Source organism: Tachypleus tridentatus, chromosome 13 (genome assembly GCF_004210375.1).
Source record: "Tachypleus tridentatus isolate NWPU-2018 chromosome 13, ASM421037v1, whole genome shotgun sequence".
Classification (NCBI taxonomy): Eukaryota; Metazoa; Arthropoda; class Merostomata; order Xiphosura; family Limulidae; genus Tachypleus; species Tachypleus tridentatus.
In genome coordinates, this window is record NC_134837.1 from 21270110 (window position 1) to 21289303 (window position 19194).

General features: G+C 30.2%; 1 protein-coding gene across 2 annotated transcripts in view; it reads right to left on the reverse strand.

Annotated features, from left to right (window-relative positions):
* The window catches only part of LOC143240748 (structural maintenance of chromosomes protein 5-like), a 91967-nt gene that overhangs the window by 48288 nt on the left and 24485 nt on the right, over window positions 1-19194 (reverse strand). For both annotated transcript variants that reach the window (XM_076483710.1, XM_076483709.1), the window contains exons 6-8: window positions 12066-12132; window positions 4680-4781; window positions 1029-1220 (exon numbers count right to left, since the gene is read on the reverse strand). In XM_076483710.1, the coding sequence (XP_076339825.1) occupies window positions 1029-1220; window positions 4680-4781; window positions 12066-12132 (361 nt within the window). The remainder of the gene's footprint in view (window positions 1-1028; window positions 1221-4679; window positions 4782-12065; window positions 12133-19194) is intronic.

Genomic DNA, 19194 nt, shown 5'->3' on the forward strand with positions numbered 1-19194 from the left:
TCTGACCTTCAACATCCACATACTCTTAACTTTAATCCAATATGAATTCACAGAGAATTTATTTATTTGTAATTAAGTGCAAAACTACTCAATGCAGCATATGTGTTAAACCCTCCATGTTTATCAAAGCCTGATTTTCAGTACTAAAAGGTTACTGGGAGCTTATTTGTTGCTGATGTAGTGCATGTAATCTGAGAGTGGATCATCACAGTGGATTTTCTCCAAGATAATGTGTGCTACAGTAATATAAGACTTATTTTCTGACAAGTCAACAACAGACAACACTCATCAATATAAGAACAGTACCTGTGCACGTTCAGTTACAGTTTGAAATCTGAAGGAATATAAGATAAACTTAACCAGTGAGATGGAAATTTCATTCAAATGCCACTAAATATTATTACACACAGTCTTTTCTATGTAAGAATAATTCATAAAGACCTAACTTAGTACCACCCTGCTTTAAGTTGATTTGTTATAGAGCTCTTGTCTCCTTTTGAAATATTTATAAGAAAGAAAAATACTTAAGAAAATCCATAACTCTCTGAACACTATCTTTTCATACTAATGGAACTAATGCACTAAATACTTTTTTATTTACTAAAATAATGCAATGAAAAACATGGAATAACAACACCCTAAAAGCAGACAATGTCCCATAACTATCATAACTTTTCTGGTCATTCTAGCAACACAATATGAATCTGTAAAATGTCATCGGTCTAAACAACATCATTCCCTTAAAATATTACATCATTATATACAGTTTTATCCTTCCATTTACAACTTCTCTTAACAACTAAGTAAACAAGTAATTATGATATAATAATTTTAGTTACTAATCACATTTTTATCATAATTATCAGATTTCTGAAATGTTCCAACCTTGTAAGTAAAATGTTTTACCAGCTCTTATTACTGTATTATGCCAATCATGAATCTCTTCATAAACTCTCTAAGATTATCATAAGAATACTCTTCTGTGTTCTTAAGATTAAAACAATAAATTCATCCATGTATTTACTTACCTCAACTAACTTTGTACGCTCTCGAAGAATTTGACTCTTTTTCTTTGCAAACAGTAAAATCTTTTCTATTACATTTTTTCCTGCATCTGTCAAATCAATAGATTCTCCCTCAACTCGCTGAATATTTTCTTTTTTAAGTGCAATTTTAGCAATCAAACTATTTCTGTTGTCTCTCAGTGTTGTAAGATTTTTCTGTAAAAAGATATACATGTAAATTTTTTATACGTTTCACTAATAACATTACCAAATTTTCACTGACAAAAATTATGATACAGTTTTGTGAAACTTTCTCATTTTAATGAGATTTGTGCATTACAAAATATTTGGATTTTTAGGATGAATCTACCTTTAAAGTGGTAAATATAATTTACATTTGAACTGTGTACTTCTTTCCATATTGTTATTCCACATTTCATGTTCCATGACAATGAAACATTTATTTCCCTGACTAATAGTTCAATTCCCTCTATTCCCCTGTCCAATTTCATCTTCCCTGATTTTTCCATGCTTGCATGCAGCATGTGTACATTTAATACTGCTGGCATGTGGGTTTTTAAGTCCAAATTAAATTGACAATGCATTATTCCATAACACCTTCATCCATCTACCTTTATAAATATATTATAAAGGAGGGAAATTTCAAGGATAATAAGAAATTATTGGCATTCTGAACAAACTGTGCACTATTTCATGTCATGGTAAAGTACAAAAAAAAGATTTCATGTTCCAGGTTATGTTGTTGTTAAAGTTTATGAACTTCACTGAAATATATTACATGGCCTGAGTTAGGATTTTAAGTTAATAGCGAAAAATACAAATCATCAATTTTGTAATGTTCACGATATATTCATTTTAATAGTCTTTATTTTGAAACAGTTCAACTTTTCAGCTAAATTTAACATTCAACTACCTTTACCTTTCAGTTTTAAGTACTTCAATAACTGAAAACCCAAGAAATTTAATAAATTCCAAACTATGACTGTCCTTTACTAGAGGTCAGGATATTCATTAAAGCTAATTTTATATAACAATAGATATAAATTATTTTTCTCTTACACTGTAAAAACTATTACTAGTACATGCTAAATTCACTGTAGCTTTACCTTTTTCCTTCATGACCTAGTTAATGTTTAAATTTAATAACTTTAATGATTTTGCTACTCAGTTAAACATGCTATTTTTACTAGTACAAAATAGTTCCTCTACACAATAAGGGTCAAGAGTATCCTTATGATTCACATAGGCCTCAGTGTATTGATTAAACTCCTCCAATTATTCCCAATTACTTTTTAGTTCCCTATCAAGACATTTATATCTGTGGTACCTGTACACATGTGCCAACTTTGATTACACAAGCTTGTCAGTGATTAATAAAGTTTCAAATATAATACCTGAGGGGTCAGAATCAGTGCTGAAGTCAGGTTCAGTTACCTTGACACTTACACTTCCACTATGCCTGGCTGATCTTCCTATCATGTTTTATCCCCTTCATTTATTTCAGACTTAAAATATTTTTATGTGAAGATAAAAATGCTTGCCATACAATCTATGTAAGAATAATAAACTTTTGAAATAATTTAAGAATCTTAATATCAGTTTCATGTATTTTATTTTGGAAGTGAAATATATTTATTTACTGTGTTAGCCTCAACTCTTAACGTCTATTTACTTGGAACTGTTTATTATTTATACCAAGTTCTGTTAATAATTTATTTCTTAATATACTTTTAGAGTTAAAATCACTGTTGCTCTTTAAATAAAAACTGCACTTAAACCATTAAAATTATGTGAACAATATATGCTATTTCTGGTCTTAAAGTTACATTTCTTGACAGTGTTACTTACTTGAAGTTGGGATAACTTTCCTTTTAATTAGACAAACTCAGAATATGTACACAAACTGTGGATTTTTCATATAATATAAACACAATAAAGCAAAATCTTACATTTTTTATTGATACATTACCTTGAAGAAAACAAAAATATAAACATTTATCCTTGAATAATAGATGTTTTGGTTTAATAATAACAATAATAATAAAAAAAAGAACCACAAAGTATTAAGTGATAAAAAAACTATAAAGCTACAAGTTAGAATTTAATATTTCAAATTATGTATGAGTATGATTTTCTTTTACGAAAAATTCAAGCATGTACATATTAAAAATTGTATGTGATTGAAGAAAGCTGTGCTACTGCATGCCAAAAAGTTCTGAGTTTTGAAAATGCAATTCTTTCTCCTTTACTCTTATCTTGGTAACATGATTGCTATTTATCATAAAGAATATGTCAGTAATCACATGCATGAGGAAAATAAACTTGCAATGAATGTTGGTGTTAGCTCCACATCATGTGTAATTAGCTATGTGGCAATCAAACTATCAATTTAAGTACTTCTCCAATCAGTTAGTATAAGTTTAATAACAAAACACACATTCAAATATTTAAAACATAATAAAAATTTGGCATTCTCTTATAACGGTGCCTGACCCTGAACTTCTATTTTTGTATATCTTAATATTACACAAGTCATAAAAAGCAAATTACATTACTAACTAATTTTAATAAAGTATAACAAATTTGCTTTTCAATAACAATGTTTTTATTAATTAATCCACAGTATTTTCAAATACATACTTCATGATCTCAATTTACCTTTCATATTGACACTGCATTTTCTCACAAAACACACTAATTCCTGGTTGGTATGTATATGTTGACCCTCTACAAACTCTTTACACACTAAGTATAAAACTAATGTTATACTGATTAACCAATTTAAAATTTATGTAAGCAAAACACTACAAACACCCTAATCTTGTCACTTACTATCTGACAAAGTGAAAAACTCAGGGTATTCACTCTCGACTGCCTTCATTATTTCTAACTAACTTGGTAATTAACTGATAATACAGAAAAGAGATTTATTGACTGTTTCACTGATTATCTCACCATCCAGCAAGCTTCTGGTTGTTTAATATTGTTATATTATTATTCATCATGTCATGCCAATTATAGATTTCAGGAAACTTCTAGATGTAACACACTATAACTCCCTTTAACACGCAAAGCTGTTAAATTAAAACCTCAAAAACATAGCTTTCAGCCTAATTTTCTCCATTTTAGTTTCTTTAATGACAGATACATATAAAACGTAAAACTCATGCAAGTTATTATTTTTAAATTTTGGTAAATGATACACAGACATACAAATTACATATTAATGTGAAGCTTGGAACTAATGAGCAAAAGCTTCCTGCATTGTTTTATTGGATTTTGACATACTTCAAAATAGGTAATGCAAACAACTCATTCATACCGACATCTACATCAGTTATCAGTTACAGAGTAAACAAGTATTACTAGTTGCATAAAATACATTATTATTGAATAATCAATGCCCATTACTGATGGAAGGAGTCAAGTGCCAAGGAGCCTAGTAATTTTAAAGAGTCAGGGCAGTTGATATACCTATGTCTTTTTCTTGCTTATTTAAGCTTTGCAACAAAGAATAATGACTTGTTTCCCACTGTTATTAATAGGATAAAAAACAAGTGTCATGACAGTCAGCAGTCCTATTCTAAGAGATTTTTGACTGTTCTGCCTCAGAAGCCTAAACACTGAAAATTCTAAAATGCAAATGTTGACTACCTTTTTTCGACGAAGTTCTTCCTGTTTGACATTGAGTCTTTTCTCTTCCTGCTCATATTCTAAGTGTTTAGCTTTCAACAGCTTCAGGTCATCTTGAAACATCTGTGAAGTATTCAAGAGATTTAATGTTCCTTTTTTTTTTTTTTACAGTAATAATAAACCTTATAAACCCAAAGACAAAATTAAAATATATGCGTGTCTTTCACACCATATAAAAATAAGAGAACTAATCAAATACTGATAATGTCATTATGCAGTTGCTAGTTGAGACAGAAATTAACAATATGTAACCAATATATATCATTACAAAAATGATATAAGGCAAAAAAAACAACAACAAAAAACCCACTCATAATTTATATCACGCTATTGGAAATATGCCAAACCAGAGTAAATGGATTCTGGCTAAAATATTAACTATATGGTTGACTTCTCATATTTCATTCATAAGGTATATATACTCTTATAAAGTACTTAATGTTTCTTCAAGAAATTTGGCAAAGAGTTTAGTAAACATTACAAGCATTTTGTACATAAAAATAGGTTGTTTTTTAAATAAATTTCTTGCTACAGACATATGTTACAAAGTTTTACCAAGTTAAATCCAAAATTTAAACCACTTTCTTATCAAGGTGTAAGAATAAACTTAGCATAAAAATGTAGCTAATAATCCAAATCTTAATGCAAGTTATATTCAACACATCACATTACTAGATATTATGATGTAATAATATTAAATCAAAACAATGATAAAACTCAGAAGGTTCTAGTAACATAATGCAACAATATAGCAATCATCAACACATAACCAGTGAGCCACATAACGTAATATTCATAAACTGTTACATAAACAGTCAATTTAATGCTTGCACTAAACTTAAACAGAAACAATCTTATGTGTATCTAACAGTCTCTAATTTATTTACCATCTCCCTGACAAGTACATAATTTAGTGTAATTAGTCATTATAATGTTTTCATTGCTCAAGAAAAGCATGATTTTTATAGCCTTCAATCTCATTTGATTACAGAGCCTTAAAATAGAAAATCAGTACCCCTCTGGTCACATCAACCTATCGAATCTTGTCTTTTAGAAAATCAGTACCCCTCTGGTCACATCAACCTATCGAATCTTGTCTTTTAGAAAATCAGTACCCCTCTGGTCACATCAACCTATCGAATCTTGTCTTTTAGAAAATCAGTACCCCTCTGGTCACATCAACCTATCGAATCTTGTCTTTTAGAAAATCAGTACCCCTCTGGTCACATCAACCTATCGAATCTTGTCTTTTAGAAAATCAGTACCCCTCTGGTCACATCAACCTATCGAATCTTGTCTTTTAGAAAATCAGTACCCCTCTGGTCACATCAACCTATCGAATCTTGTCTTTTAGAAAATCAGTACCCCTCTGGTCACATCAACCTATCGAATCTTGTCTTTTAGAAAATCAGTACCCCTCTGGTCACATCAACCTATCGAATCTTGTCTTTTAGAAAATCAGTACCCCTCTGGTCACATCAACCTATCGAATCTTGTCTTTCAGAAATTGCTAGTTCTCTCTTTTGATTAAGTACCAAATTATTTAGAACCAATAGAATGCCAAAGTTTTAATCTATCATATGACATGATGATTTTTTGTGCAGAAAATTGTTTATTTCACTTCTACCGTGTTTCTCCGAAAATAAGACAAGGCTTATATTAATTTTCACTCCAAAATATGACACTAGGGCTTATTTTCGGGGGATGTCTTATTTTGATATATTAAAAAAATGAAGTTACAAAGTAAAACTATTAAACTAACCATTTAAAATAAACTATTATTAAACTATTAAATTAACTGATTAATACTTAAACAAACTACTTAACTAACTATTAAACTAATTAATAAATTTATTTTTTTTATTTCTTTCCTCTTCCTGCCACTCTTAACTAGGGCTTATTTTAAGGGTAGGGCTTATATTAAAACTATCCCCAAAAATCACACTAGGTCTTATTTTATGGGTAGGTCTTATTATCAGAGAAACACGGTAGTTCAATCTCTATTTCCACAGGAAACACATCAAACAGGTTAGCTGAATTTTTTCCAATGGTTCTTGGTTACACAGTTAGAAAGCCAGAGAAATAGCAATAGTTGAATGACAGTATTCGATTTTTGTGCACTATTGTTATGTTCTTTGGTGCATTATTTAATTAGATAAAAAATTATTCAGTGCAGTAGTACCATCAATATAAAAAAATAGAGTTACTGTATCCATAATTATACGGAGTCAAAGCACTGACTGCTCAGAAGACAATGTATTTAAATGTTTAAATTAAAAATGATTTCTTTTATCTGAAAACTTTCAGATTTTATTTGTATAATTCCCAAATTATCCTACATAAATATCACGTTTTTATGTTTTTTAAGTAAAACTTTATGTTTTATCTGTTATTTTCCTACTCTAACTCTGTATACATCTGACCTTGTAACTGTCATAAAAGATACTCAATAAATCCAAAACATCCTACTTTCTTTCTAGAATGACAGCAAATTCAACATAAAATTACAACTATCTGTTCTAAACAGCTTAAAACTTGTGTACCTAATTATTAGATTATAATAATCCCAGCATACAAGTTGTAAATCACTCTACATGTGTAGCTTACCTGACTGTATCAAATAACACAATGCACAATCTGCTTGCAAGCATGCTTCAAGAATTTTTATTACTATTATTATTTTTCATCAACTTACCTAATCTAACTAAATTAGTTACATGTTTCACATTTCAGTTATATTTATAATAATAATTAAAGAACAGACATAAAAGACAAAAATATAGTATTGTTCTTGTTTATTTTTGCCATCAACTGTGGGTGAAACTTAATCCTGCTTTTTTGATACTTAAAGTACTACTCCATAATATAATTTTTAATCCAGTTAAATAAAAAATCTAACAACAAAGAATACTAGCCATGCACAAAGCAAATACCCCATAACAATCATAATTTATATGCGTTTTCAGATATGCAACATGAACTTATAGAATTTTAGTTAAGCTTGTTGATGTGAATAGCACAAAAAAGTAATAAACTGACGGTTAAATAGAAAATTCTCTGTACAGAAAACAATGTCATTTCATAGATTAAAACTTTGGTTTTCTATTAGTTATATACAATACAGAAAGAACCGTTATCAATCTGTAACAATTCTCTCTTTAGTGTATTTAACCAATTGAGAGAAAGAACTGTCACAAACACAATGTATTCATGAGACGGCTGGTATGGGTATTAAAACTTTAATTAAAATAAAGTACAGAACAACGTTTCGACCTTTGTAAGTCATCTTCAGGTTAACAAAGAGAGTTTGGAACAAATACAATGAAAAAAAAACCTAAGAAATTTGCATGTGGGCATAATAGGTGCTCTGATTTTACTTTGCCTTAGTAATATCTACACAATAATGAGTAACTTTGGTTAAATTATGTTCTTCTCTGAACAAACATCACTATTCATATACTAAAGCAGATTGTTCATTTAAAACATTTCCTTATAAAATTAATAAACTCAAGCTTAGTTAATACTAAAATTTGATTTATTAACTCTGTTTTATGCAAAATTCATTTGTATACATTGATAATAGAGTAGTTTAGGAAATATTTGAATGCAATTCTGTTAAAGGTCATGACCTAACCATTGTAAAATGGTTAAAGTGATTTTGGACTATCATCACAATGCATATTTGTCAGGTTTGGTCATGCTCTAACTGATTACCCTGCATCTTAAAAAAACCCTAAAGCATGGTTCCCATTGTAAAAACATTTTGGCATAAGGTTGTAATGTCCAAATCACACCATTTCTCTCTCTCTCTCTTGTTTGTTTGCTTTTCAAAATCCATCTAACCTAGAAAACTAGGGTTTCTCAATGGTAATTTCAACTACCCATTGCAGTGAAATCTATAGGCACCAAGTATGGTAACTTGACATAATGTCTCCATACAGAAAAGCATGAATACACATTTCATTCTCAAACTGCTTGAGCTCTGCAACAGATTAATGAATGTGTAGAGAAAGCAACTGGTGTACATGTAATTTATACTGCTCTTCCAGATAGGACCCTTAATTACATTGCATGATGTTGGCTGGGATATGTTGATGGCTTTTACCAAAGTCCTTCGTGTTTGCGGATTTGCACCTGTTACAAGATATAGCTCTTTACTTACATGGGTAGTTACAATTTGTTATAGGTCTCTTTCTGGGTGGTCCTTGTTTTACACTACTATTATGTACAAGGGATATGCCTATCTTCAGATGTATGAATCCACAATCTGAGCACATCTTTATGACCTGAATGTATAATTTATGTGAGAAAGAGTTGACATATACTTCTTCCAAAACAATCAATTTTGGTGGTATCACACATCTTACAAAATATCAGACTATATCAAAATTTAGTTCTGGTGCATGTCATTTCACCAAAATTTTATTCTGGCTGTGGCTGTCATGTGACACACTGATTTGTTTTAACCCTCTGCAATACTACACGAATTCTGTAAACATTACTATGAAAAAAGTGTACCTGTTTATTCGTGTTCTAACTGATTTCATAAGATGAGCATCGAGCAACTATGCATAATATTGACCTCATGAGATATCAAAACAACAGAAACAAATAGCTCAGAATATGAATCACTGACTGATTATACTGAACATTAAGCATCAAATATACTTTCACAAGAACAACAGTTTTCTTATTATTTCAATATTAAAAATGGACATGTTACAAAGCAGTAACTGTATTTGATCGACGTATTTTAAACACATTTGCCTTCTTAAAAAACAAAATAAGGGCAGTAAACATTCAGCGTACTGTACAATTTGATTCTGTCGTAACATTTGTGAAAAGTTCTGATAAAAATCAGTACACATGATGCTGGTAGGCTTGTTACTTTTGCTTTAATTCTGATACAGAAATACACAAGAAAACATAAAAAAAATACTTATTTTTCCTTATTTATAGTTTACCACAATGTATAGTACTCTAAATATTACAGCTCATTTTAGTATTTTTCTGTAGTAATTTTTAAAGCATGTCACTGTAACTTGTACTCAAAAAACTGTTTTCTTTTATATTTTTAATTGTTTTAAAACAATTAGAATATAGTTTTTATCATGACTATAACAATCAAAGTAGTTTGTTATATAGTTAACATAATTTTCCAAAAATATATTTTTTAACACTTCAAAAGTCATGTCCTGCTCACACAAAAAAATATATTTGCACATCTCTAGTGAATTTTAAATAACGAATAATAAAAATTTAAATACTAAATCAGTAGTAAAATGGTTTCTAAAATATGTCATACACCACTATTGTGAGTTGTTCACAGGGACTGAAAAATTGTTGTGACAGGAGAGTAACAATTTATCTTATGAGATGGGATTAAAGCAACATATTAAGTTTTGTGGTATGCGAAGTGTTCCAAGAGCAGAAACAAGTGATTCTTTGCCTCACCTTAACCAAGACTGTGCATATTATAAAGTAAATAAATGTAATCCAAGAAAGGCAGTGCATTCCCAATTCATATGTTTAGCCAGATATTTTTTCTGGCTGGATGATAATATCGAATCAACAGCTAAATGGAAGATATTTTCATATAATTTATCAAGTACAATATGGCATAAAACCCTCTATCCATATTAGGAAACAGGAAGTTAGAAATAAATTAAGAGGATAAATTAATTTAGTAACTTTATCATTGTACAATACTAACACTTTTGATTTTTTAGTAAAGAATTCATGCATTACTAAAAAAAACCTGTCATCAATAACATGTTTTGTCTATGTGCATATATCCATTTATTTTTTTTATTTTACATGCCATAACAATCCTGTTTTCTCACATCAAATAAACTTTCAATTATAAGAACTGAATAATTTTAGTACTATAACTGAAAATAATGGTTTTTCTGAATAATTATTTTAATCTTTATTAGTAGCACTTCTGTTTGACCAATGTCATTAATGCAATAGGTACTAGCAATTCCAAAATGGATTGTCTCTCCTGTCTCAATTTTTAGTATATGGTAGTACCAATGGTGAAGAATCATACAAGTCACTTTCACTACCTTATTTTCAAAAACATTCCATTGTACAAATGTCAGTGTCAGTAATTTGTTGCTCATTTTTATTGCCCTTTAAAAAAATACTACTCTGAAGTGAGAATTCCACAAAATAGTTACAGTGGACATTGAACTACTTTGTATTTCATAAAAACAAGCTATTCCAGGCCTTTTTCCAAATATACTTTTATTGTTTCCAGCACAGAGTGAAAAATTATGCTTTTCCTGAGTAATAACTATGTTATAATGAGTAATTTTTTTACATTCCATTTTCCTTGGAAGAGTGGTAAATAAATTAAAGAGGAAAGACCCAAAGAGCAAATATCACAATTCTCATACTAGGGAAGATTGATGATTTATTTAAAATATTTTTTTATAAAAATAACAACTTAATACATATGTGATATTAAAATCAGACTTATTAACTACATATTTATATGAAGTTTATTCTAAGCCATGATGATATGAAAACTTAATTGAATTTGAATATAACTAAAAAATGTTATGTGCACTTGGACCTACCTGTGACAAAAGGGTTCATGTACCTCTCATTAATTCTGCTGTTGGTCAAGGCTTTATATCAAAGTTAAATACATACATATATAGTATAATGCACAGTCTTCAAATTTATTTGCACAAGTAACTTTTCTTTATGGTATAACTAGAGAAAGGTTAATATGATGTAGAAGAGAAGGTGCAAAGAAAAAATTACTTTGAACCACACCTGAACATTAATATTTTAAATAATAAATATTCTTAAATGACAATACTGTTTTGCAGCATTATTGGCATTGTAGTTTATTCAACTTGAAAAACAAAAGTTGCTCCTCCATTTTGATAGATATTTTTTTGTTTGAAGGTCAGAACTTTGCTCTGGTATTCAACAAACAAGAAATTTGGAATCAGCATCATATAATCATGAAGAAACATACATTAAAAGTTTGACCATAAGAGAAGCATGCAAAAGTGGTTCTCATCCTGTTTTCTGGCAGCTTTATTTTTTCAGATGTTTAGTTTTATAGATATAGCTTGTCAGATAACAGAAATGGTTTCAGCAATGTAAAACCTTTTAGAAAAATAAAACTATCTGCAGTCTTTATTAAAAAATTCCTAAGGATATTAAATGTTTAATGGTAAAGTATCTTAGAAGTGAAGTTTCAAGAATTCTATATCTGAAACACAAGTACACAATTTTGTTAATATAACTTCTGTATACTCTGTATTGCAGTATACTGTAACTAACAAACATACAAATTGAAAGATAAGTTGCAAATGAGAACGATACCTGTAGTTTTTTAGACAAGTCGTGCACTTGAGTTATGTCTACAGATAAGGCCAGTAAGTCAGCTTTCCTGCAAGAAAAAACTACAGTGGTAGAAATTAAACTGTGGTCACTTTAGTTATATGGAACAGTGTTCATGAGACAACACTCTGGAACTGTAAGATATACTTCCATTAGATACAAATTCAAATTCACAATTATGTTAACAGAAGTGTGTAATAACAATTAAACTTAAAATTACCAATGAACAAACAGGAGAAACAATGTCACTGTGCATACTTGTTATTTTTGATGCATGATTAATCTAAATATATAAAGGTAACAAATTTAAATATTTTTATAATTATCATATGTAGATTCAACCAATCTTAAACTGAAATATGAAATTTTATAACATATTTAGGAATAAAATGAATTATTTGGCTTCTACTGAATATGTACCTGACAAAATAAAACTGTTTTAGAACAAAACCATCACCATTCAGTTTAAAGAATTAAAGGAGTTCACAGCACTGTTTAGGAACTTAATGAAATTAGAACATACATCACTTGACTGTAAATTACTGAAACAAACAAAAACAAAGTTCACAATAAAACATTAACATAGACAACTGTGCTAAAGGGAGGATTCAATTAAAATATCAGAAATGTATAACTAGAAGTAAGAAGACTAAGTTAGGCTTACTGAAGATACCGACAGAAGTTTGTAAAACCAGAAGTAAGAAGACTAAGTTAGGCTTACTGAAGATACCGACAGAAGTTTGTATAACCAGAAGTAAGAAGACTAAGTTAGGTTCACTGAAGATACCGACAGAAGTTTGTATAACCAGAAGTAAGAAGACTAAGTTAGGCTTACTGAAGATACCGACAGAAATTTGTATAACTAGAAGTAAGAAGACTGAGTTAGGCTCACTGAAGATACCGACAGAAGTTTTTATAACCAGAAGTAAGAAGACTGAATCAGGCTCACTGAAGATACCGACAGAAGTTTTTATAACCAGAAGTAAGAAGACTAAGTTAGGCTCATTGAAGATACCAACAGAAGTTTGTATAATCAGAAGTAAGAAGACTAAGGCTCACTGAAAATACCAACAGAAGTTTGTATAATCAGAAGTAAGAAGAATAAGTTAGGCTCACTGAAGATACTGACAGAAGTTTGCTGTAATGTGAAAAAACAAAAAGAGCTTCAAGCAGCTGAAGCTCAGGTCAGATAAATGTAAGATTAGGAAAGTATATACTTTATCATTTTCCAGCTGAATAAATATGTAAAATAGAACATTTTCTTTGTAGTTAACTACATATTGCACCTTCAGTAGTTTATAGTCCAACTTCCTCAACTACAGTGCCATGTGTAAATATGTATCATATATAAATAAATAGAATAAACTCAAGCATTACAAGACAGACAATTCTCCCAGAGATTAGAAATGTAAACAAGCAAGAAGAATTTGTAACATTACTGATCAGTAATATAAGAAATATATTTGTTAAAATATACTAACATCACTTCAGCATTAAAACATAATTTTGTGAGACATGAAAGTGATTTTCACAACAACTGCAAGGAAAGAAAATAAGTTGTAACATTATTATACAAAATGTAAATTGGTTAAAAAGAAGGAAAAGATTCAGATACAATTTAAAAGGAAATGTGATAAATAACATAATTAAATATTAATATCAATCTTTTAAATCAGATTGATTGCAAAATGTGTATGTAAAAAAAAAACAGGTCTGACAAGTAAAACTATAGAACTGGTTAAAAAAAAGAAAGAAATAAAACCAATAAAAACACAGAAATTGCTTCACCTAATTTAAATATAAAGAAAAATTAACTGATGTTATAGGGATGAACAATGTTAAAACTAGCAGTTTCTTAAGCTTCTTTTATATTTATATTTACTGTAAGTTTCAATTCAATTTCAACAGCGAAGGTAACCATATTACAAGAGCAATAGTTGGGCTAATTAAAATATGTCAGGCAACAAATATTGTAGTTGCTTTTTAAAGAGGTATCAACTTAACTTACAAAAAATATGAAGTTATGAAAAGCTGTATTTGGAATAATCAATTTACTTCTGTACAATGTTTTGTCTCTAACAGTGAGACACGATCATGTACAGTATAGCTAATTTGAAACCTGAAATGATACACAAAACGTGACACAACTATCATGTACAAGTGTTACAAAGTAACAAAAATTGAAAGACAAAACCCTAATAACAGTGTATGTAGCTTCAATACGGAGTCAATGTATGGCTAAAAATCCATGGAAGAAGCCAATGTAATAACATTAAACAATACAGACAATGATGGAAACAAAACTACAAAAATAAATTTAGAAGATAAAAAACAACTAATGGAATTAGGAACTAAATACTGTTTTATGCTCGAAAAAAACTTAATGTACAAAGAGGTCCATAATGTGAAGAACATTATCTTCAAAACTACCAACACTATTCCTCATCAGCATAGAGACAAAAGCCATTAATAAACCTATATTTCAACCACTTTTCTGACAGAGATACGTTGATGATATTGTATGACGTTATATGAAAAAGAAATGACTTTTTTTTTAATACATTAACATAAAATATAAAATTCAGAATAGGAAAGGGGAAAAAGGGTTGTATTAACTACATAAACATGAACATAATGATAAAAAGGACCATTTAGTTTGAAAATTCACACACACAAAGAAAACACTCATAATGAATTTCTGTAAACTGGTTTTCTGCACACAATAAAAAGTAGAACTTGGAACGTTAAAAGGACATAAAATAACAGCACTGATATGATGAACTGATGAACAACAAAATAAAGAGAATAAGAAAATGTTTCCAAACAAATATATGAGTATCCTTTAAGCATAATTAAATACAATAAAGATAACAACAAACCAAGAAAAAATAATGAACACGTTCAAGAACAAGAAGAGAACTGACCAAAACACCACAGAGGGTCACAAGAAAAAAAAAATGTGTTTACGAATCAATATGACCTGTAAGCATTGTTAGTTAAATTAGATTATGGTATAAATTAAGAAAAAGAAACAAATTTACACTTTCACAATGGGCTAGCCTAACTGCTCACTGAGTTATTTTCAAAATTTTATTAAGTACCTTTATTACGACTATATAATAACGATATTTGCATCAAAATGTAGTTCATTTATTAAATTTTAATATTATGTATATTTTAAATTCTCAGTTCAAAAGAGAACATACATGAAAAAAGCTAAATATTAATGTGTGTCACACAGCACCTCATTATGCTAAGTTTATATTACTTATACCTACCATATACATTTACAGTTGGTTAATGAACTAGAAATTGAAATTTTTAGATATTGACAGCCGGTAATATAAATTTAGAACCTCCCACATCTTTGATATCAACTACAGTGGCTCCTTCTCCTAATCCATTCTTTCAAAACCTCTTGTCTTGTCACAGTAATGCCAAATTTTATTAAATGCATATTTATAACAAATGGGAAGGGCAAATTTTACTTCACAAGATTCTAACAGTTGTTTGTAAAGAGCCTGTTGAAGTGTAATGACCTAATTGTTGCTCTGAATGGAGGTTAGAATTTTTTAGCTCACATATATCTATCACATATATCAACCCAGATGCATTTCAGATGTTTTGTGTTCTAGTTAAGTAATTTAATATCTTTGTCTTTGTAAGATGTATATTTCAAGCCTACAAAAATTATATTTTTTTTTGCTTTTCATTCAAAAGGACAAATGAGGCTTAGCACTAAAATTGCACGAGGGCAAAATATTTTCCTACTGCCACAACCTTGCACAAATACTGTAAATCATTGATTTTAAATATAATCTTTATTTAGTATTATATGTTTTAAAAAATAGCTAAAATTTAAGCATTTATGAGTAAATACACACATACACAATGTATGATAGATGAAATATCAGTGTAATTTGCAAAATAATGGTATTTGTACTTTATAGACCTATCTGTTTTTCTTATTATCTATGCAAAAACGGCTCATTTGGGTTGAGAAAATATTTTACATAGAAAAACGAGCCGTTTTTGCATATATATTTTTCTACAAGTGGGTTTTCTCAACATCACTGTTTTTCTTATTGTCTAAACTGAGATAAAAACAAATGATGCAATGTTAGAAACTTTAAAACTTATATTTATTCATAACATTTAGAAAGGTCCTGTAAAAGGATGTAATGAAAAGTTACACAAACTCATTTATATACATGTATGCAAATATTTACTCATCATGTACATTTATGCAGTTCATGGGTGAATACATTCCAGATCAGGCAAGCTTATAAAGCAATTCTATGAAAAAAAGAAACCTACAAACAATCTTGTGGAATTCTTTGATAGATTGTTTTGGCAGAGTATTCATGATGAAACTTTGCAATATGAACAGCAACTGCCTGTTGTGGAGACACAGATACGAATAGAGACACCATAATGGAACTAACAACAATTTGCCTACAATCAACCTATTTCCAATACAACGAGGAATTCTACAAAAAAACAGATGGTCTAGCCATGGGATCACAACTCTCTCCAATCCCAGCAGACGTTTTCATGGAAGACTTTGAAGGAAGAGCCCTTTCATCCACACTCATAAAACCAAGTTTCTACAGATCTTATGTCGATGACACCTTCATTATGTGGCCCCACGGCAATGAAACCTTACCAGCCTTCTTAAACATCTTAATTCCATAGACAAAAGAATCCACTTCACTATGGAAATAAAGGAACAAAACCAGTCTATCATTTCGTGACATACTCATCAGCAAACAAGCGAGACAAATAACTACAACTCTATGCAGAAAACCCACCCACGTGGACAGATACCTACACTTCCAGTCCTATCATCCAACCTCGATAAAACGTGGTATAATCCAGTGCCTAAACAAGAGAGCAGAAAACATTTGCAATAAGACGTCTATCGAAGCAGAATGACTAAAGATCGTGAAGAGTTTTAAACAGAATGGTTACACCTCCTCCTTCATCAAAAACTCCTTGAAGAAGACCACAACAGAAAGAAAAGATCAGAAAGTCACCACCATTACCACCATTTACCTACCTTACTTACAACATTTCAGTGAAAAACACAAATCCACAGCCAAAAAATTCAACATAGAAGTCTGGTGGAAATCCTACAATTCCTTGAGGTCCATTCTGATAAAAAACAAAGAGCAACCTACCAAAGAGAATCTCAAAAACGTCATCTATGAAATTTCATGTTCCTGCAACGATACACACATTGGAGAAATGGGAAGAAAACTTGTGACAAAAATAAAAGAACAAAGATAGTACAAGACTCATAAAAACACAAAATTCAGCCAATTGCAGAACACATCATGTCAACTGGACACAGAATAAATTGGGAGAATACTAGAATCATCGACACAGAAAAATTCTGGAAGACAAGAAAAATCAAAGAATCATTTTATATCAACACTGTTAAACCTTCACTGAAGAGAGATTCTGAATTAGAGGTGAGTAACCTGTGTCTGCCATTGGTTGAATCTACAGGAAATCTCTCCTCCAATCAGAAACAGTGATAACCCAACCAATCACAACACACTCTCCACAATCCACCAGAACACTATAAAAGACCAACAACACCTGCACACACACTGACTTGAAGACAAAAGGCAAAAGACTTTCTCAACATCATCCTCTACACTTGTGTCTCCACAACAGACAGATGCCATCCATTCTACATCATTTCATCAAACTGTAGAACGCCCCATCTCTACAGTGTGCATTGCAAGTCCACTGAATTATGACATGCATTTCAACATGGCTTAGTAGAATACAAACAATCAACATCAATAAAAGAAAGAGGGCCACTGAAAATGGACAACATATTTGATAGGTTGTAGTAAGAACTTCTCCGATTTGATTAACTGCCCATTATAGCTACCTCCAGGAGCAGCTGATAAGGGTAACAAGTGGACAACTTTCTGGAATAAGTAAACAGTAGCCAATCAACCAAATAATGAGGAAAGCATAATCCATAAGCATGTAAGTAACGAAGGAATACTCTGAACACCTTACAAAATGTTACAGTTATTTAAGAGTACAGTTTAAGTGGTAGGTGTATTATGGCACGAGTTCAAAACTGTAAAATAAATCTCAAGAATATATCATACACAAATTATCCATAATATATATATATTTCTTCATGTAGAGGTAATATTCTGCATAAGAATTTTGTTACACTGTATATTTTGCACATGTTTGAAAGTTTAAATATGTACAAAAAGTAATACAGTACTTTGCAAAATTGTTAGAACAAAAAATTTTTTGTCATTCTTTCTATTATATGAGGTCCAATTCTTTCATGCCATTACAGAGTAAATTTAAACACTGAGGTAATTCTTTGGGTATGAAATAATTGTCACGATACCAAATGTAGTGTCTAAACAAACTAGAAAAAAGCTAGCAAGAAGATGCCACCTGGCTACCATATGCGAGAAGAAATCAATTTAATAGTACACTATGAATAAACCTTGATAGAAACAGTGTTTAATGCTATGCATTAAGTTTTGCTATCATTCCACAGCCAAGATAGCATAGAGAATTATCAGTAGGGCAGAGAGTTTACATAAAAACCTTACATGGTATTGGGTGGATGCTCTAACAAATTGCCATATATTTGAAAAGCTCCCCAAACAGTATCAAGTACACTCTAGATCATGAGACCAAGAAATGTAAATTTAAAAATGGGAAAGGAAGACACAGAACTCCTAAACTCAATAATACTCATGTTAAATATCATTGTTTATGCAGCCTTTGGGACAGAAGGAAAACTACCACTGATCTCAAGCATGAGATAAACAATCATATACCAAATGAAAAGTGGCCAGATCTACATTATAAAGAAGACTCAATAAAAATTAAATATTTGGTCACATAACAGTTAAAAAACCCTTTATTTCAATCTCCAAATATTGTAAAGAGAGTGAATTTGCTAAGAAGTACAAAAACTGGGCTGTTAATGATTAGAAAAGGACAAATGAGTCCAAGTTTGAAATATCTGGTTCAAAGCACAGGTTGTTTTGTCCAGCAGAAGAAAGGTTAAAAATACCTCAATATATAGCACATACTATGAAGAATTAAGGGAGGT